This window comes from Magallana gigas, chromosome 8, assembly GCF_963853765.1.
Source record: "Magallana gigas chromosome 8, xbMagGiga1.1, whole genome shotgun sequence".
NCBI lineage: Eukaryota > Metazoa > Mollusca > Bivalvia > Ostreida > Ostreidae > Magallana > Magallana gigas.
This window is the reverse complement of record NC_088860.1, coordinates 47,764,844-47,787,687: the sequence shown is the minus strand read 5'-3', so window position 1 is coordinate 47,787,687 and position 22,844 is coordinate 47,764,844. Positions and strand designations below refer to the sequence as shown.

Genomic DNA, 22,844 nt, shown 5'->3' with positions numbered 1-22,844 from the left:
TGTACAAGATGGCGGCACATCCCCCTTATTTCTCAACTGGGTCTCTTTGTTGATGAAACGTACTTCAGTGGAGGATATTTCCTACAGACTGGTACATGTGTGTCAGTAGTCCAATAACCAATTAGATAATGGAATGAATTCAATAGCGATTCACTTCACAAGAGGGTTCATACATTAATTGTGTGATCATTAGACTGGTTTTGATTGTTAGAGCCAAATATATGTAGCCAAGTTAAAAGAGCACCTGACTAAAGAATCTGGTGGACTAGGTTCAAATCCATCTTTTCTCACATCCTATAAGTTTATAACAAAGAGCATATACCACAACTCCAATATTTCTCCAATAAATGAGTAGCTTACATATATTTCATTCTATTCTTACGACTCATAGACCAAACAGGGTCATGAATGACTGATTCTGTTTGGAAAATTGTCAATTACGCATGACTTTCATCTGTCTCTACTCCGTATGATAACTTTCAATCTATGCGATGAAAATTTAAAATGATTCATGTAAATCTATTATACACATACATGTACATTAATTAGTTTCTTCACTTATTTCCATCCCTCAATGGTATTCCATATCAATATTCAAAATTCCCCATCAAAAATAAGATCCATTTTTATGTATATACCTTTACTTCCATTTCTACATTTAATGAAGTACATTTAAAGTCATTTGTATAATTCACTCAAACACAACCTCGCTCTTAGCACAAATATTCTTTCAGACACATTCATTAGACAATTTTCCCTGTAAGACAACATTCGTTTGTCTAAACCAAACAAAAGAAATCCTCCTCCAAAAACTTTGTAAAAGTGTTGGCATTATGGTCTCTGGTTTGTTGATCACTTGGATCTATCAATCTCTAGTATGTGTATTATAGTATCTATTCACCATCACTTCGATCTGCCTCTGCCGTTGTCTCTAGGTGTGATATAATCACTTTTTAACCACTATCACCTCCGCCTGTCTCTTTCTCTATCCCTATAACTATCTCTATCTCTGTCTCTATAATTATCTCTGTAACTGTCTCTAGGAGACCGATCTCTTCGTTGCGGGGATCGCTCTGACCTATATCTCTTTGGTGACAGATCTCGGGATCGTGTTGGTGGTGAGTGGTCCCTGTCCCTCCCTCGCTCTGGTGAGAGAGCCCGTCCCTTGGGGGACTCCCTGTCCTTCCGTCTAGGAGAACTCTCCCTGAATTTATTATCTCTCACTCTTTGTCTATCAGACGATTGTCTGGAATCTCTATCACGGCCATGTTCTCTCTGTCTGACAGGAGATCTTTCTCTATCTACTCTATGATCTCTACTTCCTCTATCTTCTCTGTAATCTCTAATGCCCTCTTTTCTCCTGTCCACAACTGCCTGCTGACTTCGATTTTGTTGTTGTTCTTCACTATGTTTTCTCTTTCTGCCGATGGCTTCATCTCCGAGACTCGTTTTTTTGTTGGAGATCTTGCTGGAGATCTTGCTGGAGATCTTGCTGGAGCTATCACTGTCACTGGCTGATTTCTTTTTCTCCTTCTTTTTGTTTTTCTTTTTCTTCTTCTTTGCCTTTTTTTCTGTTAAAAGTAAAACAATAAGTGGTGCCAAATATAGTTTGAATTCATTGTTGTATTTTGTAATTTCCTTTTCCCTTAATAGAAATAATAAAAAAATTAAGCTTTATTTGATATGAAAAAAAAATCAGATTTAAAAGATGATTACATTTAATTTTAAAATTCAAGATATGGAAAAAGAATTGCAATTTGCACATACAATGTATATTTAAATACTGAAAAGAAGCAAGTTCAGATTCTTTTAAAGACATTTTAATCACTTACCGGTACTTGGCCAATCATGAAATTTGAAATGGTAAATTCTGATAACTGAAACAGAAAGGCACCTCTTGCCTCCCCCTTATATAAATTATTGAAAGCACTAGTCACGTTAAAACAAACCTTTCTTGTGTTTTTTTATGGGAACAACATAATCATCCTCCTCTTCAGAATCGCTGCTGCCTTCCTCGATTTTCGGGGCAATGCCCTCCATCCTCACCCTCATGGTCTCTTCATCCTCATCGCCATGCTCCTTGGGAACTTTATACTTCTCCACATGGTCTACCCGAATTGTTCTACCTAGGAGCTGCATTTTGAAAAATCAAAACATTAAAAAACTGCCAGAAATTTTGTAGAAAAAACTTCCTGTATATGATGCATTTCAATTCAATATCGACAATTTTTATGGCAAAAGCCATCAAAGAAATTCATTCTTTGTTGGACAAAATGAACATTCAAATTTTGTAAAAGAATAAGACTGTAAATTTATAATATTTAGCATCTATGATATTTAGCAGAATTAACTTTTCAGGAAGTTAGCATAGATTTGATTTAAAGTGTTTCTGAAAGTTCCTATTTAGAACCATTTTAACAGGTTCAACAGGAGCTTGGACTTTGGGTAGTTGTGTCAAACAGCCTTGTGACATAGGCCTGTTGTCTATTTGTCTATTTCATTGCTGGCCATTCAGCCATGGCTCTTTGAAATCAACAAGATCTGTCTGGCTTTTGAGCTAAGACTACGCAATCTGTGTATATTTCACTTGAAACCAGCATCATATTCAACTTGTTTTGATGCAAGAAAAAGATAGTTACATCCTACCGAAAGTCCAAGGTCTTGTTAAAATGGTTCTATCAACACATGTATCTCTAATGCATTTATCGTCCTACAGCAAAAGCTGCATTTTAACCAAAAATGCTACATAGAATATACGGGAATATATGTTATACCTTTAAGTGAGAGTGAACTTATCAGAGTGACATTGTCCAAATGTACAAACCTTGATGCCATTCAGATTGTCTACAGCCAGAACTGTGCTTCTTTGATCTTCATAACACAGAAAACAGAAACCCCGAGACTTTCCTGTTTTTCCATCCCGAACTAAGTTAATATTGACTAACTCTCCATATCTGTGAAATGATTAAACAGCTAGATAATAAAATTGTGAAATAGATTTTTTCTTACCAATATTATACATGTAAGTAATTGCAACTTTGAAATGAATGAAATTTATGGCGGCTAAAAATAGGAAAAATACTTGTGAATCTAATTAAAACTGTATTACATAACATTATAAAAATTGCAACTTTTAAGATAATAAGATAAACTGAAAAAGAAATGGAAACCATACTGTGAGAAGACAGCTATAATGTCCCCCTCTGTTAAGTCGTAAGGCAGGCCTCCGATGAACACCCAGGCACTGTCTTTGTATTGGTCATGCCAGGACTTCTTCCCTATCAGTCCCAGCTCCAACTCGCGCTCATTCATCTTCTGCGTATTCCTAATGTTGCTGTAATATTAATAGGTACAGTGCAATAGGTTAATTTAAGTGTTCAGTTGAAAAAAGATGTGTTTATGTATACAATATGTAATCTAACATAACCTTAATTTTATTATTTTTTTCAAATTGTAACTTAGTTTGCATTATGCATGTGGTTCAATGCATGTTTTGATTAGTCAAAATCTTTTAAAACTTTTCAAATCTGTATAATTGGGGAATAAAATATTAAGGATCACTGTTACAAATGATATCCAAAACTCACTAGGTCTATCCTGCTACCATAATGATAGGATTATTTAAAATTGTTGTCAAAATTTATTTAAACACAACAAATACTGAGTTGTCTCTGCTTTGATTTCTTTAAATTCAAAAGGATGACTTGACAGTGAACTTGACTATCAATTAATCAACTGTAATTAAGAATATACAAAATCATATACGTTAATGGATTCATGGCGCCTTTGTGGATGTTATATTCAGTGTAAATCTCCAAAGTGTACCCGGCCTGGTCAAACTCGAGGTATCGTTTGTTCAGTTCGAAAACTTCCGGTGTGAGCGTGAATGACAAGTCGTACAAAGTTGATATAAGGGACTGGGTAAAAATTTCTCGACACACGAGCCGATTCGTCAGGTCGTGAGAGACATACGCAGTCAAAACTATGGAAAATCAAAGCTACAAACCATTCAAAAATTACTTTCTTGTGTACTCTCTTATATATTTTGCTGTTGTCTGTTGAATACCAACTTTTCTAAAGCAGACTTCACAATTCTTTCAAATATTCGATTGTTATAAAAAAAAAAGAAGAAGACGATCCTGATCTAGATCGTTATTATACTCAGTGTTAAAACATTGCATGTTAGAACTGTTTACACGTAAATATTTTTAAATGTAATAAAAATAATTTAGCATTATGGATATTCAACACCTAAAAAATGATATTGTAAGGATGTGTTTGAATTCCATACACAATATTTAGTGGTCGCAAATTATTTTCAATAAGCATTGTAAGTCAAATTTTTCAAATTTACTCTAATTTTCTATCATATCGGTGGACTATAAAGGTGACATCTTTTAAATATGGTCTATTTCAATAAAAAAAAATATATACAGGGAAACAACTGAACTGCTTGTGAATTATGTTAATCGGGATAAAAAAAAAAGGGGGGGGGGGGTTAGTGCGTAGATTTTACATTAAGGTAACTATGAGCTTTAAATCATTCATGCACGCGTATGTTGTTAGTGTATACTCCATTTTACTTATATAGATATTGTAATTTCAAAGACCATATTATGTAGGAATAACTAAATGGTTTGTTTTTCATAAGAGATAAGGAATTTGTAATGTAGAACTTGGATCTTAATGACTTAATCTCAATTGGAGACCTTTACTGTACAGCTGAACAATGTCGTGTGTGGTTATGGAGGAACGAGATGATGCTTCCATATCAAAATAGGTGCATATAAATATGGCCTATCTTTTATACACGCTCGATTTATTTATTCTCTAATAATGAACAATGGCGGACCCAGACTTTTTTTTGAAAGGCTGTCCACCTCTTGACTGTTTTATCATGTTTACTTCAGGTTGACCATTAGTAAATGCTGAAATACTATAGTTTAAAAGGAAAATAAGCAATATATAGAATTACATGTACGCTGTATCATACATATATATATAATAATGGTCTCATTTTTCTTCCAACATGTATACGAAATATAAAAGTGATAACTTTAGCCATTCTATACAAAACTATGTTCACGTATATCGATTTTCGCTCAGATATTTCCTTTCAATACTAAGCAATTAGATACGTTTTCCTCGTATATAAATGTGTGTGGTTTGTATGGTCAATTTCCATTATCCCCCTGCATGGACACTTATATATAAAAAATAAAAAAAAAACGTACTCAATTTAGCGGAGTCAGATTTATTAATACCTCTTCAACTGATAAACGTTATTCTCGTCAATCGCAAAAAGTAGAAGATTCAATGGTGCTGAAATATGATATCAAACATTAATTTAGTATAAACGGTAGTAACGTGACACTGTCTGTCTGTATGCTCTCTCTCTCTCTCTCTCTCTCTCTCTCTCTCTCTCTCTCTCTCTCTCTCTCTCTCTCTCTCTCTCTCTCTCTCATTGAAGTAAAAAAGACACCAAAAAACAACACTTGCGTTAGCCTCTCGGGTACCTTATATAATACGTCTTTTCGAGTACCTTATAATACGTCTTTTCGAGTACCTTATAATGCTTCTTTTGGAGGACCCTATATCACGTGTCTTTTGGAGGACCCTATATCACGCGTCATTTCAAGGACCCTATATCACGCGTCCTTTCGAGACACAACAAGACAAGAATGTAATTAATGAAAAAGAAGGGGGAAAAAGACGCGGCGGTATTAGGAAACTAAATGGTCGCCGAGATTTTAAAAACACCTTTGTCATAGCGCGGACGTTGACTGTGGATCGATTGAAGGTCTTAATTGGACAGCAGCAACAAATAAATGAAACAGTATTAAAAAAAAAGGTCTGCTTCCCTCTCCTGCAATACCATGACAGTCCTCCCGAACAGTATGCACGAGAGAGACTCAACAAGCATTTCATTTGTTGAAAAAAAAACCATGAAAATGTCTTTTTATTGATTGGAACAAAACCGTGTGATAACGCTGCCGTCCCCGGCATTGGATGAGTCGAGAACATTTCTATGGAGATTAATTAGGGCTAAGTTTTATCTTTTAAATAAAACATGGCTGATAGAGAAGCAAAAGGCTAACTTCCTTTAACAGCATCTTGAGAGGAGACTGAAGTACACTGGATGAATGAAATTGGATGAAAGGTTTCTCGTAAACTAGAGCCGATCTCTCGGCTCGTAAAATACCGCGGTAATATAATCGGCTTCCCAGCGAGCAGGCTTCTGCACCGTTTAATAATTCTCAGTATGGTTTTTATTGCATCAGGATAGAAAATAACAGCCGGATTATGCCAAAACATTTACTGATTAATTAACAAACAGCATCTGGCAATGAAAAAAAAAACATACCTTGTGTACGCTTTAAAGGACAACAAAAGTAAAAAAAAAAAATATTCAAAGAAAATTCTAATTAAGCGTTAAAGACACTAATTAGGATTATGTCTTGGTATGACCAGACAGACAAGAAGGTTCGGACTAAGTTTTATTCTCCAATTCCCCGACGTCCGTGCACTGATATAAAACATGTTGGGCACGTGTACCAATGTGAGAAAATACTGTAAACCAAATCAATCGCAACTTCTCGGGCCTTTCCGGAAAGGCCCGAGAAGTTGCGATTATAAACCAACTAATATTCGCCCGCGAATTATAAAGATATTTACAAGAACTTTGCCATCGTGAAAATTTCTTGCCGCGGACTATTTTTGTTTTTTATTGTCTCCATTTAAAAAAACCTGCATCGAAAATATTATTATATGAATATAAATAAATATTTACAGTATTACTGATGAATCGCAAAATGAAGTCGTTGCTAAATTAATTTTGTTCGCAGCATCGTCATGACAAATCCTAATAAATTATCCCGGCATCTTTTAGTATCGGCTGAGTTGAAAATATAGTTTTTTTAATTGTGTTTTCAAAGATATCATTTTCCCATACAAAACGAAAACATTTGGTCCAATATCGTTAAAACAATGTTTATATTTACCTTCTTACAGGTACATTGTTATGTAGGGAGGACCCGGAGAGGAGTCTCATTGATTATGGCATAATGATTGCGACGTTTTTGTGAATGCAATTATACGGGTTTTATTTTCTCAGAGAGAGAGAGGGGGGGGGTGCAGCTAGACAGATAGAGCAAAGAGAAAGAGAAAGATATTAATTTAATATTAACTTCGCCAAAAATGTAAAATCTGATTGTCCAATAATTTTCTCCGTCTATTGACGTAGTTCCATTATTAACCTTATAAACACATCGACTCCCCCTTTCCGTTCGCTAAAGACGGCTGGATATAGTTATGCCCAGAAAGGATGAATCGAGCCTCGCGGAGCTTTGTTTTAACCCAAAATTATATCAATGTAATGAGTCAAATTAAACTTGTATTATTTGGTTTTGTCCGTTTGAACTTCTGCTGATGAAAATAATCGATAAATTCCATTATTACTTCCCAAGTCACATCTACTTCTTAACTAAACAAAACGGCCTCAGTGGTCGATCGTGGACGCGGATTTGGACCGTGTATAGAGCGCCTGTTTTAGGAATACAATCGTGATTAACGAAAACACAGTTATTGGCAGGTTATATTTAATCAAATCTATTTCGGTCCAAACACGGATATTGTCGGTTTCCATTCTTAAAGTTTAGATCGACAATATTTTTTTCTCGTTTTTTTAGCTTTGATCTTATGGTATTGATCAAATTTTGTTTGACGTTCGGAATGCCTCAGGGTTTATCTTGTAAATTCCTCCCCGCCCAAGCGCGAAGCTATCCGAAGTTGTTAACCGCTTCCGGTACACAGTCTAACGACCTTCACTCCTGTCGTCTGCGGTTAGGAAGCGCTTGCGGAGAACGCGCTCACACAAGCGTACGGATGCCTAATTAGGTCACAGAAATGCTGACACGATGGATTTTGTTAACAATATTTTCCTCTTGATTTGATGAAACTAAAACACGTGTATTAGAATTCGATATTCCTAATATGATTGTCACAGCTACTTTTTAAAAAAAGGAAAAATCCACTCATCTATTTTCGTAAGTTAGAGTTGGAAAAAAATGTTATAGGAATACAGAATAATACTAGTGTTTCTTACTGTTAATTTCTCCATATCTCTGCGGCCGACTTGTTAATTATGATATTTACAGAATAAAGCACGAAGCCCGACTTGTGCAGCTCTTTATTGTCTGTCACACGTTATGTATGTTTTACTACATTCTGCTTATTCCGGGTTTTACTTAACCATGTTTGGTCATAAAATTGAAGCTGAAGTTACTCAAAGGTTGCCACTTTGCACGTTCTGTCAGTTGGGAGAAAGTTTATGTCTCTTAAGCATTATGCAAGATACTCATTGGTTTAAGTCTTGCAAGCTCTTCACGTCCATACAGTTAAACTCGTTTAGTACGAACACGTATATAGCGAAATCTCGGATATAGAGTCCCCGGTAAAATTCTTAACAAATCTTTGTAAAATTTCAAAGTTATAAAGAATTTGAATATAACGAATTTATGGATATAGCGAACTGATTTTGAGTCAGAACTTCGCTTTAACCAAGGTTTACTATACTTCTCCGAATCATTCGCGTTTTATTCTAATAATGCAATGGTTCAAATCTTAGAATAATAAAAGTTCATACATTTAGGTTCAAGTTCTCTAAATAGCTTTTTGTGAGTAACTTCTAGTCTAGCAAACTGTATATCAGAAGCTTCACTGACGTCACACGTTGACATAACACACAGCCTGCACGACTTGAACCTTGCGCAACTGACCTGCAGCTTTTATCGAATCTTTGAGCTATTTATATTAAACATCAATAATTTAAAGTCCGAGTTACTGATTTTGCAATACTTGAATATTTGAATGACTTTAAAAACAAAGTTTACAAAATGCGTTGTCAGTCAGTGGCATACACCTTTTAATACAGAGTAACAGCTTGTGAAAAAACTTCACACCTGAACCCAGGACTTGTAATTTCCGCGGTTACTATAAATGGAGAAGCTACATTGAAGTACTGTAATCCCGTCCTTAAAACTTTATTCTGAATCTCACCTTTTAAAACAGTGTTATCATTTTATTGCAAATGCTGACAACATTTTGTGTTGGTGCCAAGACTTTTTTTAAAACATCCCGAACTTGTTCTTTTTACAAATATTGACTGAATCGTAAGTTCTCCAGATTTAGACCCATACCGTACGAGTTAACTAACCTGCATTTCCTTATACTGTACATGTAACAATCGATAAAAATAGCCGTTATAACATTGCTATGTGAAATACTGCAAGTACAAACTGTAGTCATCAAAACCTCTAGTCAAAAGTACCATTTTCACTGTATTGTCAGAAGTGGTTGCCTCATTTATAAAAGCTTTGCATGGTTTAGTTTTTAAGATGTATGATCTGGACATATTGGTATCTGTTAACGTGTAATCGTTTTGATTTGCAATTTCTTTGATTTTTAAAACATAGGTATTTGATTTTATGAAGACAAAAAGGGGAAAACATTGGAAAAAAGAAAAACCAGCACTCCTGGCTAGGATTCTATATATCTAACAGAGCTTGTTGTAATAATATTAGGTTGAAGATGCTGTCAAAATGCTCTGCTTCTGGGTGTATGCAGTCCCACAACTTACAAATGTATTGTTCCTAGCTACGCCACTGTCTTATATAAACGTGTACCTACAGCTTTTCATATTAAAAAAAAGTCATATTAAAGTTCTTGACATAAATTTTGCAAGATCTCCAATACATACCTTATACATTTTAATTTGCAACATCTATTCACCTGCAAGACTTGAATGTTTGAGGTTTAGGTAAACAAATTGTCAGACAAGACTCGAACCTGTGTGTATCTGATACTCGGAAATGCATATTTCTCAAGCTGTATATAGACCTCGATTCCAAATTACAAGTTTCTTTAAAACTCTTCACTTGCGCTGATATCGTTGGATTCTGAGCTTTAAAAAACACGACGGGACTTTCAACAACAAAGAATCTATCAATATGATATGGCGTTTCAAAGTGCTGGGCGTGAGCAGCTGTTGCTTAAGGTCCTGATAAGACCCCTCACTGATCAACAGCAATGTTTAAGACCTTTTGATGAATCGAACGACTTCTGTGATAACAAGCATGGTTATCAAGAAACTGAAACAATAACGATGTTTGCATATATACACTCAACAAAATTTGTATTAAGGTATTCCATCCATAACTATCATATTTCATATCTAATAGATTGCAAGTTTGATCACTAAATTCTTAGAGTGATTTTGATGAGTTTATTAAATAATAAAGTTTCACCTTTGAAATCTTAAAAAAAAAATGATTTTAATAACTTTATCATATGTTGAAGTTAACATTGAAGTATATGGGGGAAAAGTATTTTTAAATATATTTCTTTTGTACAAGTAATTTTTTCACATTTCTCTTGGTAAAAAGTTGCAAAAGCTTTCTCCGTCTTCGAATATGCTAAAATAATTCATAGTTTACCATACATATTTTCTTTCAGAAAATGATTTTTTTTAAATTTTCCTAAAGGGCAGACAACTCTTGAAAAGGTTTTAAGTGAAAAAAGTTTATTTAATTGGCTACATACCTATACCCAAGTTTGGTTTATGTCAGTCTCATAAAAGCTTTAAAAGATGTATTTGATGTAGTATAGATCAATCAAAATTGTTAAATTCACCTTAGTTATGGATGGAATACCTTAAGATGTTCGCATTTTCGTCTTTTGAATTTAACTCAACATAAACACTAGTTCAGGTAAACGATGATTTTTTTTACATTTACTGTTTACAATATTCTGTCTATTTGGTAAACAAAATCTTTTTAATGATCAATTCAATCAACTGTCTATCAACATAAACTCTGACTATCTAGCTTAGACAGTGGCTGACAACAACATAATGTCAACTCAGACTATTCTTTCCACTCAGTCAGCTTAACTTACTTATAATTAACTATTGCTTTGACAATGTTGCTAGCAATTCTTTGGCAAAATATGACCACAGTGATAAAGTGTCAACTTTAGAACAGTAAAACGAATGTTGAACGTCTCGACTTCATTAAACCTGGCTACTTCAAAGAGCCTGACAACACAACAAATCTACGCCATAGAACAAGACTTTATACTTATTGTACTTTATAGAGTCTGGCTTCAAGACAGGTCTGCTTAAAAGAACCTGACTACATTACAATTCTACTTTATAGAACCTGACAACACGACTAATCAACGTCATATAACTGGGTACATAACTAGTCTACTTCATAGAACCTGTCTACATAACTAGTTTACTTCATAGAACCTGTCTACATAACAATTCTACTTCATAGAACCTGTCTACATGACTAGTCTACTTCATAGAACCTGTCAACATAACTAGTCTACTTCATAGAACCTGTCTACATAACTAGTCTACTTCATAGAACCTGTCTACATGACTAGTCTACTTCATAGAACCTGTCTACATAACTAGTCTACTTCATAGAACCTGTCAACATAACTAGTCTACTTCATAGAACCTGTCTACATAACTAGTCTACTTCATAGAACTTGGCTACATAACTAGTCTACTTTATAGAACCTGTCTACATAAGTAACCTACTTCATAGAACTTGGCTACATAACTAGTCTACTTCATAGAACCTGTCTACATAACTAGCCTACTTCATAGAACTGGGCTACATAACTAGACTACTTCATAGAACCTGTCTATATAACTAGCCTACTTCATAGAACCTGTCTACATAACTAGTCTACTTCATAGAACCTGTCTACATAACTAGTCTTCTTCATAGAACCTGTCTACATAACTAGTCTTCTTCATTGAACCTGTATACAAAACTAATCTACTTCATAGATCCTGTCTACATAACTAGTCTACTTCATTGAACCTGGCTACATAACTAGTCTACTTCATAGAACTGGGCTTCATAACTAGTCTACTTCAGAGAACCTGTCTACATAACTAGTTTACTTCATAGAACTTGGCTACATAACTAGTCTACTTAATAGAACCTGGCGATATAACTAGTTTACTTCATAGAACCTGTCTACATAACTAGCCTACTTCATAGAACCTGTCTACATAGCTAGTCTACTTCATAGAACTGGGCGACATAACTAGTCTACTTCATAGAACTGGGCTACATAACTAGTCTACTTCATAGAACTTGGCGACATAACAAATTAAGTCTACTTCATAGAACCTGACAACATTACTAGTCTACTTCACAGAATCTGACTAAACCAGTAGTCTCTTTATAAAACCTGACTACATTACCAGTCTACCTCATGGTACCTGGCTACAGAATTAATCTACTACATACAACCAGGCTACACCAGTAAACTCTCTAGTAAACCTGACTACGTAACTAGTCTACTTCATAAAATCAGACTTCATACCTTGTCTAACCCTTAAAATAAGACTTCATATCTAGTCTACTTACAATGTAATAGAGCTTATTATAACTAGTCTGCATGGAACCTCACTAGTTAGCTAGATTTCTTCATAGAACCTGACTACATATAGTTACTATACAACTCCTGAACTAGTCTTCTTCATAGAAGCTGACACCAACACTATTCTACTTTTAAATAGAATCTTACTTCACAACTAGTCTACTTCATAGAACCTGACTACATATAGTTATATACTATACAACTACTGAACTAGTCTACTTCATAGAACCTGACAACATTACAAATCTAGTCAGGGAACCTGACTACATAACAAATCTAGTCAGGGAACCTGATAATATACCGAGTATACTCCCCACTTATCTATCTGCCGCTAGCTAAATATCTTTTGGAGTAGCTTAGTAATGTGTTACCGACTACATGCAAAAAAACTCTCAACTAAAGTAGAAATCTCCGGTTACATCTGAAGATAAGATAATAAGATTACTAGATACATGTACTGATCACAATATACTGTCATCTCGTTTGTTTACGTCCATCATACTCTCACATCTAAATTGACAGTTGAGGGATATAAATTACAACTGATTTATATCCAAACAATAAGATCACGACCGTTCATTTTAGACGAATCCCTCATTGCTTTACAAATAGAACCATTTTAACATGAGCTTGGACTTTGGGTATTTGTGTCAAACAACAATCTGACGTAGGCATGTCTATTTCCTTGCTAGCTACTCAGCCATGGCTCTTTGAAATCAACAAGATCTGTCTGGCTTTTGAGCTAAGACTATGCAATCTGTGTATATTTCACTTGAAACCAGCGTCATATTCAACTTATTTTGATGAAAGAAAAAGATAGCTACGTCCTACTGAAAGTCCAAGGTCTTGTTAAAATGGTTCTAATTAGGCCAAAGTTATGACACTTAAAATGAACATTAACACAATAAACTGTCAACTAATAAACGTATCATTATTTCTCAATATTATCTTTAAATGTCTGGATACTAAATTCTCAGTTGACTGCCTTAAACCCCAAAGTCTATCTGCTAAAAGCATAATTAATCATAGACATTAATTAACTATAGTGTATCGATGACTTAATTTAGTCAACTTTTCAAGTATGATTTACAGTATATGGTTGACTTTTGACAGTGACTGACTACAGGTACTACAATCTCATTAGTCTGTCTATAATCAATGCAAACTTCTAAAAGTCTGACTACAGGTACTACAAACTCATTAGTCTGTCTATAATCAATGCAAACTGCTTAAAGTCTGACTACAGGTACTACAAACTCATTAGTCTGTCTATAATCAATGCAAACTTCTAAAAGTCTGACTACAGGTACTACAAACTCATTAGTCTGTCTATAATCAATGCAAACTGCTAAAAGTCTGACTACAGGTACTAAAATCTCATTAGTCTGTCTATAATCAATGCAAACTTCTAAAAGTCTGACTACAGGTACTACAAACTCATTAGTCTGTCTATAATCAATGCAAACTGCTTAAAGCCTGACTACAGGTACTACAAACTCATTAGTCTGTCTATAATCAATGCAAACTGCTAAAAGTCTGACTACAGGTACTACAAACTCATTAGTCTGTCTATAATCAATGCAAACTGCTAAAAGTCTGACTACAGGTACTACAATCTCATTAGTCTGTCTATAATCAATGCAAACTGCTAAAAGTCTGACTACAGGTACTACAAACTCATTAGTCTGTCTATAATCAATGCAAACTTCTAAAAGTCTGACTACAGGTACTACAAACTCATTAGTCTGTCTATAATCAATGCAAACTGCTAAAAGTCTGACTACAGGTACTACAATCTCATTAGTCTGTCTATAATCAATGCAAACTTCTAAAAGTCTGACTACAGGTACTACAAACTCATTAGTCTGTCTATAATCAATGCAAACTGCTAAAAGTCTGACTACAGGTACTACAATCTCATTAGTCTGTCTATAATCAATGCAAACTGCTAAAAGTCTGACTACAGGTACTACAAACTCATTAGTCTGTCTATAATCAATGCAAACTGCTTAAAGTCTGACTACAGGTACTACAATCTCATTAGTCTGTCTATAATCAATGCAAACTGCTAAAAGTCTGACTACAGGTACTACAAACTCATTAGTCTGTCTATAATCAATGCAAACTGCTTAAAGTCTGACTACAGGTACTACAAACTCATTAGTCTGTCTATAATCAATGCAAACTTCTAAAAGTCTGACTACAGGTACTACAAACTCATTAGTCTGTCTATAATCAATGCAAACTGCTAAAAGTCTGACTACAGGTACTACAATCTCATTAGTCTGTCTATAATCAATGCAAACTGCTTAAAGTCTGACTACAGGTACTACAATCTCATTAGTCTGTCTATAATCAATGCAAACTGCTTAAAGTCTGACTACAGGTACTACAATCTCATTAATCTGTCTATAATCAATGCAAACTGCTAAAAGTCTGACTACAGCACTGGATGAAAAATCAAGTTTCAGCAAAACTGAAACTATATGGAAACCTTGCTGAAACTTGAAGTTGAAGTTTCATGTATAGTTTCCGAAATGCGGAAACCATTATATCGATTCAGCAAGTATCCGTTAGGTTTCAGTCAGCAGAAACTTTAGTCTAAGATTCCTGATGGTTTCCGCAATGCGGAAACTAAATTTGAATCGTGTGAATAGTTGTGTAAATTATTATGGAAATATCAATCAGTTTCAGAACATTTCCGCTAGGTTTCAGTATGCTGAAACTTTAAGTTAAGATTCCAAATGGTTTACGCATTGCTGAAACTATTACTAAAATTGATTTGAGTTTAATAGTGATATCATTTATTTTCAACAGGTTTAAGTTTAATTCTAGCCTTATGATAATGAATCCGTACATACTAAAATGTATAGTAAGGTTTCAGCGTGACTGAAACTATATGTATACATGTAACTATCTTCAAATGTGGCAAATAAGGCGATTAAGAACCTTACTAAGTAATTAATTGAATTTGAAAAGAAGAACTGATGTCTGATCTTGTTTAATGCATATGATGAAATCATTAATCTTAGGTACTCGGGCACGTGTATACATGTGTATACATTCTTTGTCCAGGTGACCTCCTCTGTGATTTTCCTGTATATTCTGTGTGGATTGCAGGGTTTTTTCTGTCAGGAGTGAACAAAAGACTGTTACATAACATATACACAGTACGAAGCGTGAGTTTATAACTGGAGCCCGGCGGGAATTTTTTTTCAATGTACCTGAGTTAGTAAAATAGATAAGTAAATTATAATTATTTAGTAAAATAAATTAATATACCTATTTTGTAAGACTCCTTCTTAAATCATTTAGTTATCATTTGAATGAACCTTGAGGTAAAGTAACTAATTAAGCGAACACATTAAGGTAAAGTCGTTGTAATTTTTTACAAATCGTACCAAATATTCGTACAACCTGAAGTTTAGAGCTAATTCATTTCTTTTTTAATACCACGCCAACACATGTACACAGGATTTTTTTTTTTTAATTCTACAGTTGATAATAAGAAGTAAAACCCACTTGGAGTTTGAGTCTAATATAATAATTGTTTAATTATTTACATGCATTTCAGACTTTACTGCATGTATGACTGTATCATGATTCACTGGCGTCGGAAGCAAATTGAAAGTGGGGGGGGGGGGGGGGCTAGACTAATCCTCAGAAATATTGAGGAAAAACCCTAAAAAACCCTAATTCCCAAAATCATGAAAATCCTAATCCGTGGGGGGGAGGGGGGGGGGTATACCTATACTATATACTTCCGAAAATAAATTTCCCTACCCAAATTTTTTCCCAAAATCATGAAATTCCTAATCCGTGTCGGGGGGGGGGGGGGGGGGGGGGGCTAGTATGCCTATTACTCCAACTTCTCAATCTTTCAAGGTAAATTTAGGAACAATTACATTTCCGGCGAGAAAAAGAGGGGGGGGGGGCTATATGCCTATTGGTTAAGTCTAACTTTGCACTAAGCCCCCCCCCCCCCCCCCCCCGGTTCAACGCCTATGTGATTCGTGCATTTCTTTACTTTGTATTTACTTTCTGTACTGTAAACACAGATATTGATACATGTTTATGAAACATGCACATGTTTCTGTTATAAGATATAATAAGCATTATTTAAAATTTTACTGAAGTTATACGTTATATTACAAAATCAGTTTAAAATCCAGCACTAGCCATGTAGTGCACGTGATTTTAATCCCATTTTTAAAATTTGATTATACATTCGTATACATTTGATGTAGAAAGTATACCAAATAATTAAAATTATATTTTGTTTATATATCAGTCCGACGTGTACGTCTTACTTCCCGGCTTGTTTAACGCGTTTGTATTTTAATTTCATAAGTATTCTTAACGTACTGTTCATCGCATGACCAATCAGTGCACATGTGTAACTGTAAAATAATTGCCATCAATTCATCGTAGTTGTAAATTCACCGTACGGGTGAACGCTGTTAACCGGACCCCGCTAATTGCGATCGGCATCTAATTATATTTGTGATTTCTGTGTGTTCATGCAGAACCTGTCAAGACTAACTTGTCAGTAAACTATATATGGCTCTATCATATTTAGTTTGGCAAAATCATCAGTACATGTAAATAAAATATAGTTAAAGACAAAATCTGATACATATGTCTCATTAAAACTTGTTTAATTTCATTAGACATTTGTAAACAAACGGTCGGCCATTTTTTTTTGGTTAATCACGTGTTACAAATACAATTGTAACAAACACACGCCAATACTTTGTCGTATTTAACCAGGAAATACTGACTCTGACAGTTCTTATTTAAAATAAATATACATGTAAAAAGTATACTCTTCGGTAAAAAATGATAAGTTTGATTAAACATTATTCATTTTAAACTATCCCAAGATGCACTTTTCCAAGATTTAGCGGGTTCTGATTGGTCAGTATTGGCGCACTTTATGATTCCGAGCGAAGGTTAAAATGGACAAGAAGGTGCTGTTATAAAATGGAGAATTGAGAAACATTAATAGCCTCTACAACAAGGAGATAATGCAGGAACGAAGAACTCATGTCAAGGTAACTTAATTCACAATATAGATACTCCCAATAACATTTTCAAGGCTCTAATTTATCTTTCATTTGTAAACGAGATCTCGCGCCATCAAATCAAGATGGCGTCATTTTTTCAAACTTGGTTCGGCGTTTTGATTTTTATTACCGTATCTCTTTTAAATATACGTTTTGACCAAGTTAACCATTAACCAATTTTATATGCATGATAATCAAGATTATCCAGGGTATACACATATATAATTATATAAACGTCCCTAATATATGAATGCTTGGGTGGTAAACAAGACGAACAATGAATCTTTCGCACATTATACAATTTACAAACTCTAAATGTAACGAAAAAAAATTATTAATTAAATCCGGAAAATGAAATCTTTCACGTTTTTCTTTTTCAGCATTGACAGCATACAAAGTCAATGTTTCCGGTGATTAGTTGCTTCCTCTGTTCGGTGATTCGGGTGAATGTTTTGACCAGCTGGACGATGTGAACGCAAGGTATTGCTTTGAAATTGATTATTTTCACCATTAACTTATACATGTGTTGGATGTTTATAATTTGCTGTAGTAATTTTAGGGAAATCCAGGTCTAAGTTCTTGAAAAGGAGGTTGATGGGGAGGGGGGGGGGGGGGGTGAAACACACTTATTGTTGATAAGTTTTTCCATTGTTCAACAAACAATAATTGAATCAAAATGAAAATAACATAGCTTCAAACATAAAATAAAACATTTTAGACCAGATACTACTGTAATCATTATATGACATAGTTTAAACAGCAACTGGCAACTGCATAGTAGCTTCTGTATTCAGATTTTAATTCAGAATGCTTTTATTACATGTTAGGCTGAATGACTTATGTTTATTGTTTAAAAATCTAAATGAAACTTTATTATTCATGTTTAAGATAAATAGAACAGACATAAAGTACAGCCCAGTGTAAGGAACAAGTTCATCGCAAGAAGAAGAATGTTAATGCTACCACTGTCCAGAACTACTAAGTCTGCTGTAGCCATGATGTGATCATATGAGTGCTTCACCGGTCTGGACAATGCTCGAAAGTCCCCCAAAAAGGCCTATTTCCATAAACTACGACTCGGGTTACATCAACAACAGCCAAGGACACTCCTTATTGATTCGAATGGACACATCTCTACGACCCGACTAAACCTCTGCAGAACAAGACTTTTTAACTGTAAAGTATTCTCATTTCAAAAAACCTATAAACTATAAAAGTACTTTTTTTATATGATCGAATACCAGTATATTACAATGTCTGTCTGTAAGCTAGAATCTTAGAAAATCACATGGTTTTGACTTATTAAATGATTGATTAGACCTTGCAGATATTAACTTTCATTTTCTTAAATAATTTGTTATATTTGCAAATATTGTATAAAATTTTAGACTCCATGTAACATATATCCTCACACCTCCAAGTTGATAAGTGTTAACTACTTTTTTTTTCCATTTTCTTTGTTTAAACATTTATTGATAACTTAGTTTTTATTTGCAGCAATATATGAAAAATTAAGAAACCAATCTTAAATGTAAAAACACTGCATTAGGAGATGAATGCATGGGTCATAGAAATGATAAAATACACCAAACAATATTCAATTATGTCGTATATGAAAATATATAAAGACAACATATACCCCATGTATTACAATTTTTATATAACAAAAGTACTTGGATGGAATGTTGTTTCCATGTGGGTTTTATTTTAATCTGTGTTATGTAACTAATATATAATTGGAATTAGCTTTTATGTCATAAGTAAAATACTGGTATTGATGAGAATTGTAAGGTGAATGATCTGTGTGATACTTTGTATTTTATACATTCATGCTACAAAAAGCAAGTACATGTACATGTAGTAATACTTGTCGTATATAAACAATGTATATTTTACTTCATGTCTTGGATTTAGAAATATTTATGTAGGTAATTAAAAGTAGTGAAATGTAGGAAGGTAAACCGTGTGTAAAGAAGAATATTCATCAGGAATGAAGTGTGTTGCAATCAGCATAATTAATTAAATGTGTACATCATATTTTTGCACATGATTTGACAGACTGCTCCATTGTTAGCTTTTTATTGGCCAACAAGCTTTTCATATCTCCCTATGGGTCATCTATTAAATACTGACAGGCTTATGATATTAAAATCTGATCAGTTGGTACATCATGGGTGGAAATGAAAAGTTCACTTTGGACTTAATGGATTATCAAAAAAATGATATCAAATCCTGTTCTATTGTAAAACATTAGATTATATTACTAACAAAGAAAAGGTTTATCCCAACTTGTAAGTGGGTCACTTTGACCTCATTTTGGAATTTATTGACATATTCAAATCAAATCTGGGTCATACCTCTATAGTCAACTACTATCTTGTAGTGTATTTTTTTTTTTTTAAATGGATACTTTAGACTTTTCAAAAATATTTTATGGTGTACATATTCATTGTAGTTCAAAACAAATTGAGACAAGTGTATCATGTTCATGTAACAGTGAAGTTTTCTTTGTTTATTCATGTAGGTGCAGTTATTTTGTAAATTGCATTCATATTTTTAAAAAAGTAAGATCTTTGTTGCATTTTTAAAGGGAGATTTGATAGGCATTTAATCGAGATGAAAAAAAATACAAATGTAAAGATTTCTATGGGAGGTTTTTTTCTTGTGCAATTTTATCATTTTTTTAAATAAAAGTCCCTAATAAGGGAATTGCCATATGGATGTTTCTCCATTATTGTATCTTGGCTGTATTTTATTTATTATTGGAAACAATTTCAGATTTTTGAACAAAATAAATTTGGAACTGTTTGAAATTGTTTTGTTTTTACATAAAGTAGAAACCTTGCTCAGCTTTTGTGAAAGCAAAAATATAAAAAGTTTCAGTAAGTTTCAGTTGCGGAAACCCTTTGTAAACAATATGTTTCCCAATTGTATATGGAGGTTAAAACTATGCAGAAACTTCAAGTTTCAGTAAGTTTCCGTCGCGGAAACCAATTGTAAACAATATGTATCCCAAACGTATATGGAGATTGAAACTAAGCAGAAACTTCAAGTTTCAGTAAGTTTCCGTTGCGGAAACCATTTGGATTCATGGACAGCCTAAGTTTCAGCACTGCGGAAACTTAATGAAACTTGAAGTTTCCGTGCTGAAACCTGTCGGAAACTTAAAGTAACCTTAAGTTTCCGCAGAGTTTCCAAAGGGTTTCCGCAGCGCTGAAACCAGATATTTCATCCAGTGCAGGTACTACAAACTCATTAGTCTGTCTATAATCAATGCAAACTGCTTAAAGTCTGACTACAGGTACTACAATCTCATTAGTCTGTCTATAATCAATGCAAACTGCTAAAAGTCTGACTACAGGTACTACAGTCATTAATCTGTCTGTATTCAATGCAAACTGCTAAAAGTCTGACTACTACAAACTCATTAGTCTGTCTATAATCAATGCAAACTGCTCAAAGTATTGCTAATCTAAGAAAAAACTTGTAAAAATGTATAAATGCAAGCTCGATTAACTGTACGTCCTCAGTCGAACTCCTGAAGATAAGGGCTAAACTTGATACTGCCTGACCACAATTCACCGCCTACTTAATTAACTGTCTATCATCAAACCACCAAAGGTATGGCTTATCTCAATCTGACGTAAGCTATATCTCTGTCTAACAGGGTTCTGTCTGTAGACAGTTGACCTAATCTGAAACATCAAATGCCTATTATTTAACGTCTACTCTATTAACTGTCTCTAACCAAACTGCTGAAAGTATATGGTTAATCTTAGACAATGTAGATTACGATGTACCGTCAACTTAATTAACTGGGTCTATCCAAACTTTTAAATCACGGCTGGTCTAAGACGTGAACTACCTGTGATTTTCTCTCAACTCAATTAACTGTTTCTTACCAAAGTGCTGAAATTAGGGAAAAACTTAGAAATTAACTGACAACAATGCGCCGAAAACTCAAACAACATACTCTCGGGTTCAGGTTAATTGGTACTAATGTCGTTGCGGTCTGGTGCCAATGTCTTAGACAGTGACTTAGCATCGCCAGACCTGGGAGCGGCCGGCGAGCAGTGAAGAATGCCTCTGATTCAGGAGCCTTGATTCACAGGACCGCCAGTTTACACGTGATCTCGGGCTTCGTCTTCTGACACTTTGTCGATAGGGAGACGGCCACAATCAATGCTACCATGCCATTTGCATTTCATTTAAATACAAAAAGAAGAACGGGCTAACCATGACAACGCATGTTATTCTCTCTGAAGCGTCTGTCACTAGCTCCCGACAGTACATCGCATAGAGCGTCTGTCCCTGGCTCCATACTGTACATCACACAGAGCGTCTGTCCCTGGCTCCATACTGTACATCGCACAGAGTGTCCGTCCCTGGCTCCATACTGTACATCGCACAGAACGTCTGTCCCTGGCTCCATACTGTACATCGCACAGAGTGTCCGTCCCTGGCTCCATACTGTACATCACACAGAGCGTCTGTCCATGGCTCTCGACTGTACATCGCACAGAGTGTCCGTCCCTGGCTCCATACTGTACATCGCACAGGGCGCCTGTCTATGGCTCTCGACTGTACATCGCACAAAGCGTCTGTCCCTAGCTCCCGACAGTACAACGCACATAGCGTCTGTCCCTGGCTCCATACTGTACATCGCACAGAGCGCCTGTCCCTAGCTCCATACTGTACATCGCACAAAGCGTCTGTCCCTGGTTCCATACTGTACATCGCACAGAGCGTCTGTCCCTGGCTCCCGACTGTACATCGTACAGAGCGTCTGTCCCTGGTTCCATACTGTACATCGTACAGAGCGTCTGTCCCTGGCTCCCGACTGTACATCGCACAGAGCGTCTGTCCCTGGCTCCATACTGTACATCGCACATCGCACAGAGCGTCTGTCCCTGGCTCCATACTGTACATCGCACAAAGCGTCTGTCCCTGGCTCCATACTGTACATCACACAGAGCGTCTGTCCCTGGCTCCATACTGTACATCGCACATCGCACAGAGCGTCTGTCCCTAGCTCCCGACTGTACATCGCACAAAGCGTCTGTCCCTGGCACCATACTGTACATCGCACAAAGCGTCTGTCCCTGGTTCCATACTGTACATCGCACAGAGCGTCTGTCCCTGGCTGCCGACTGTGCATCGCACAGAGCGTCTGTCCCTGGCTGCCGACTGTGCATCGCACAGAGCGTCTGTCCCTGGCTGCCGACTGTGCATCGCACAAAGCGCCTGTCCCTGGCTCCCGATTGTACATCGCACAAAACGTCTGTCCCTGGCTCCATACTGTACATCGCAAGG

The 22,844-nt window shown here is 35.3% G+C and overlaps 1 protein-coding gene and 1 long non-coding RNA gene across 2 annotated transcripts; one reads left to right on the top strand and one right to left on the bottom strand.

Annotated features, from left to right (window-relative positions):
* Positions 1-623: 623 nt before the first annotated feature.
* Positions 624-3,923, bottom strand: LOC105339380 (RNA-binding motif protein, X-linked 2). The gene is made up of 5 exons (XM_011444905.4): positions 3,766-3,923; positions 3,176-3,334; positions 2,825-2,954; positions 1,950-2,133; positions 624-1,571 (listed from the first exon to the last, which is right to left on the bottom strand). Exons 1-5 carry the CDS (start codon positions 3,777-3,779, stop codon positions 964-966), a joined length of 1,095 nt encoding a protein of 364 aa, XP_011443207.3. The 5' UTR covers positions 3,780-3,923; the 3' UTR covers positions 624-963.
* A 13,079-nt stretch (positions 3,924-17,002) lies between these two features.
* LOC136270790 (uncharacterized) lies at positions 17,003-18,715 on the top strand. Its single transcript, XR_010708651.1, has 3 exons — positions 17,003-17,519; positions 17,912-18,011; positions 18,420-18,715. It is a non-coding gene; the product is annotated as an uncharacterized lncRNA (long non-coding RNA).
* The last annotated feature ends 4,129 nt before the right edge of the window (positions 18,716-22,844 follow it).

Bases quoted from the DNA above. Each gene is read 5' to 3' on its own strand.
- LOC105339380 (XM_011444905.4), bottom strand. The intron at 2,955-3,175 runs GTATGGTTTCCA...ATCATTTCACAG, and splicing joins ATTATAGCTGTCTTCTCACA to ATATGGAGAGTTAGTCAATA. The intron at 2,134-2,824 runs GTTTGTACATTT...TTCAAAATGCAG, and splicing joins ACAATCTGAATGGCATCAAG to CTCCTAGGTAGAACAATTCG.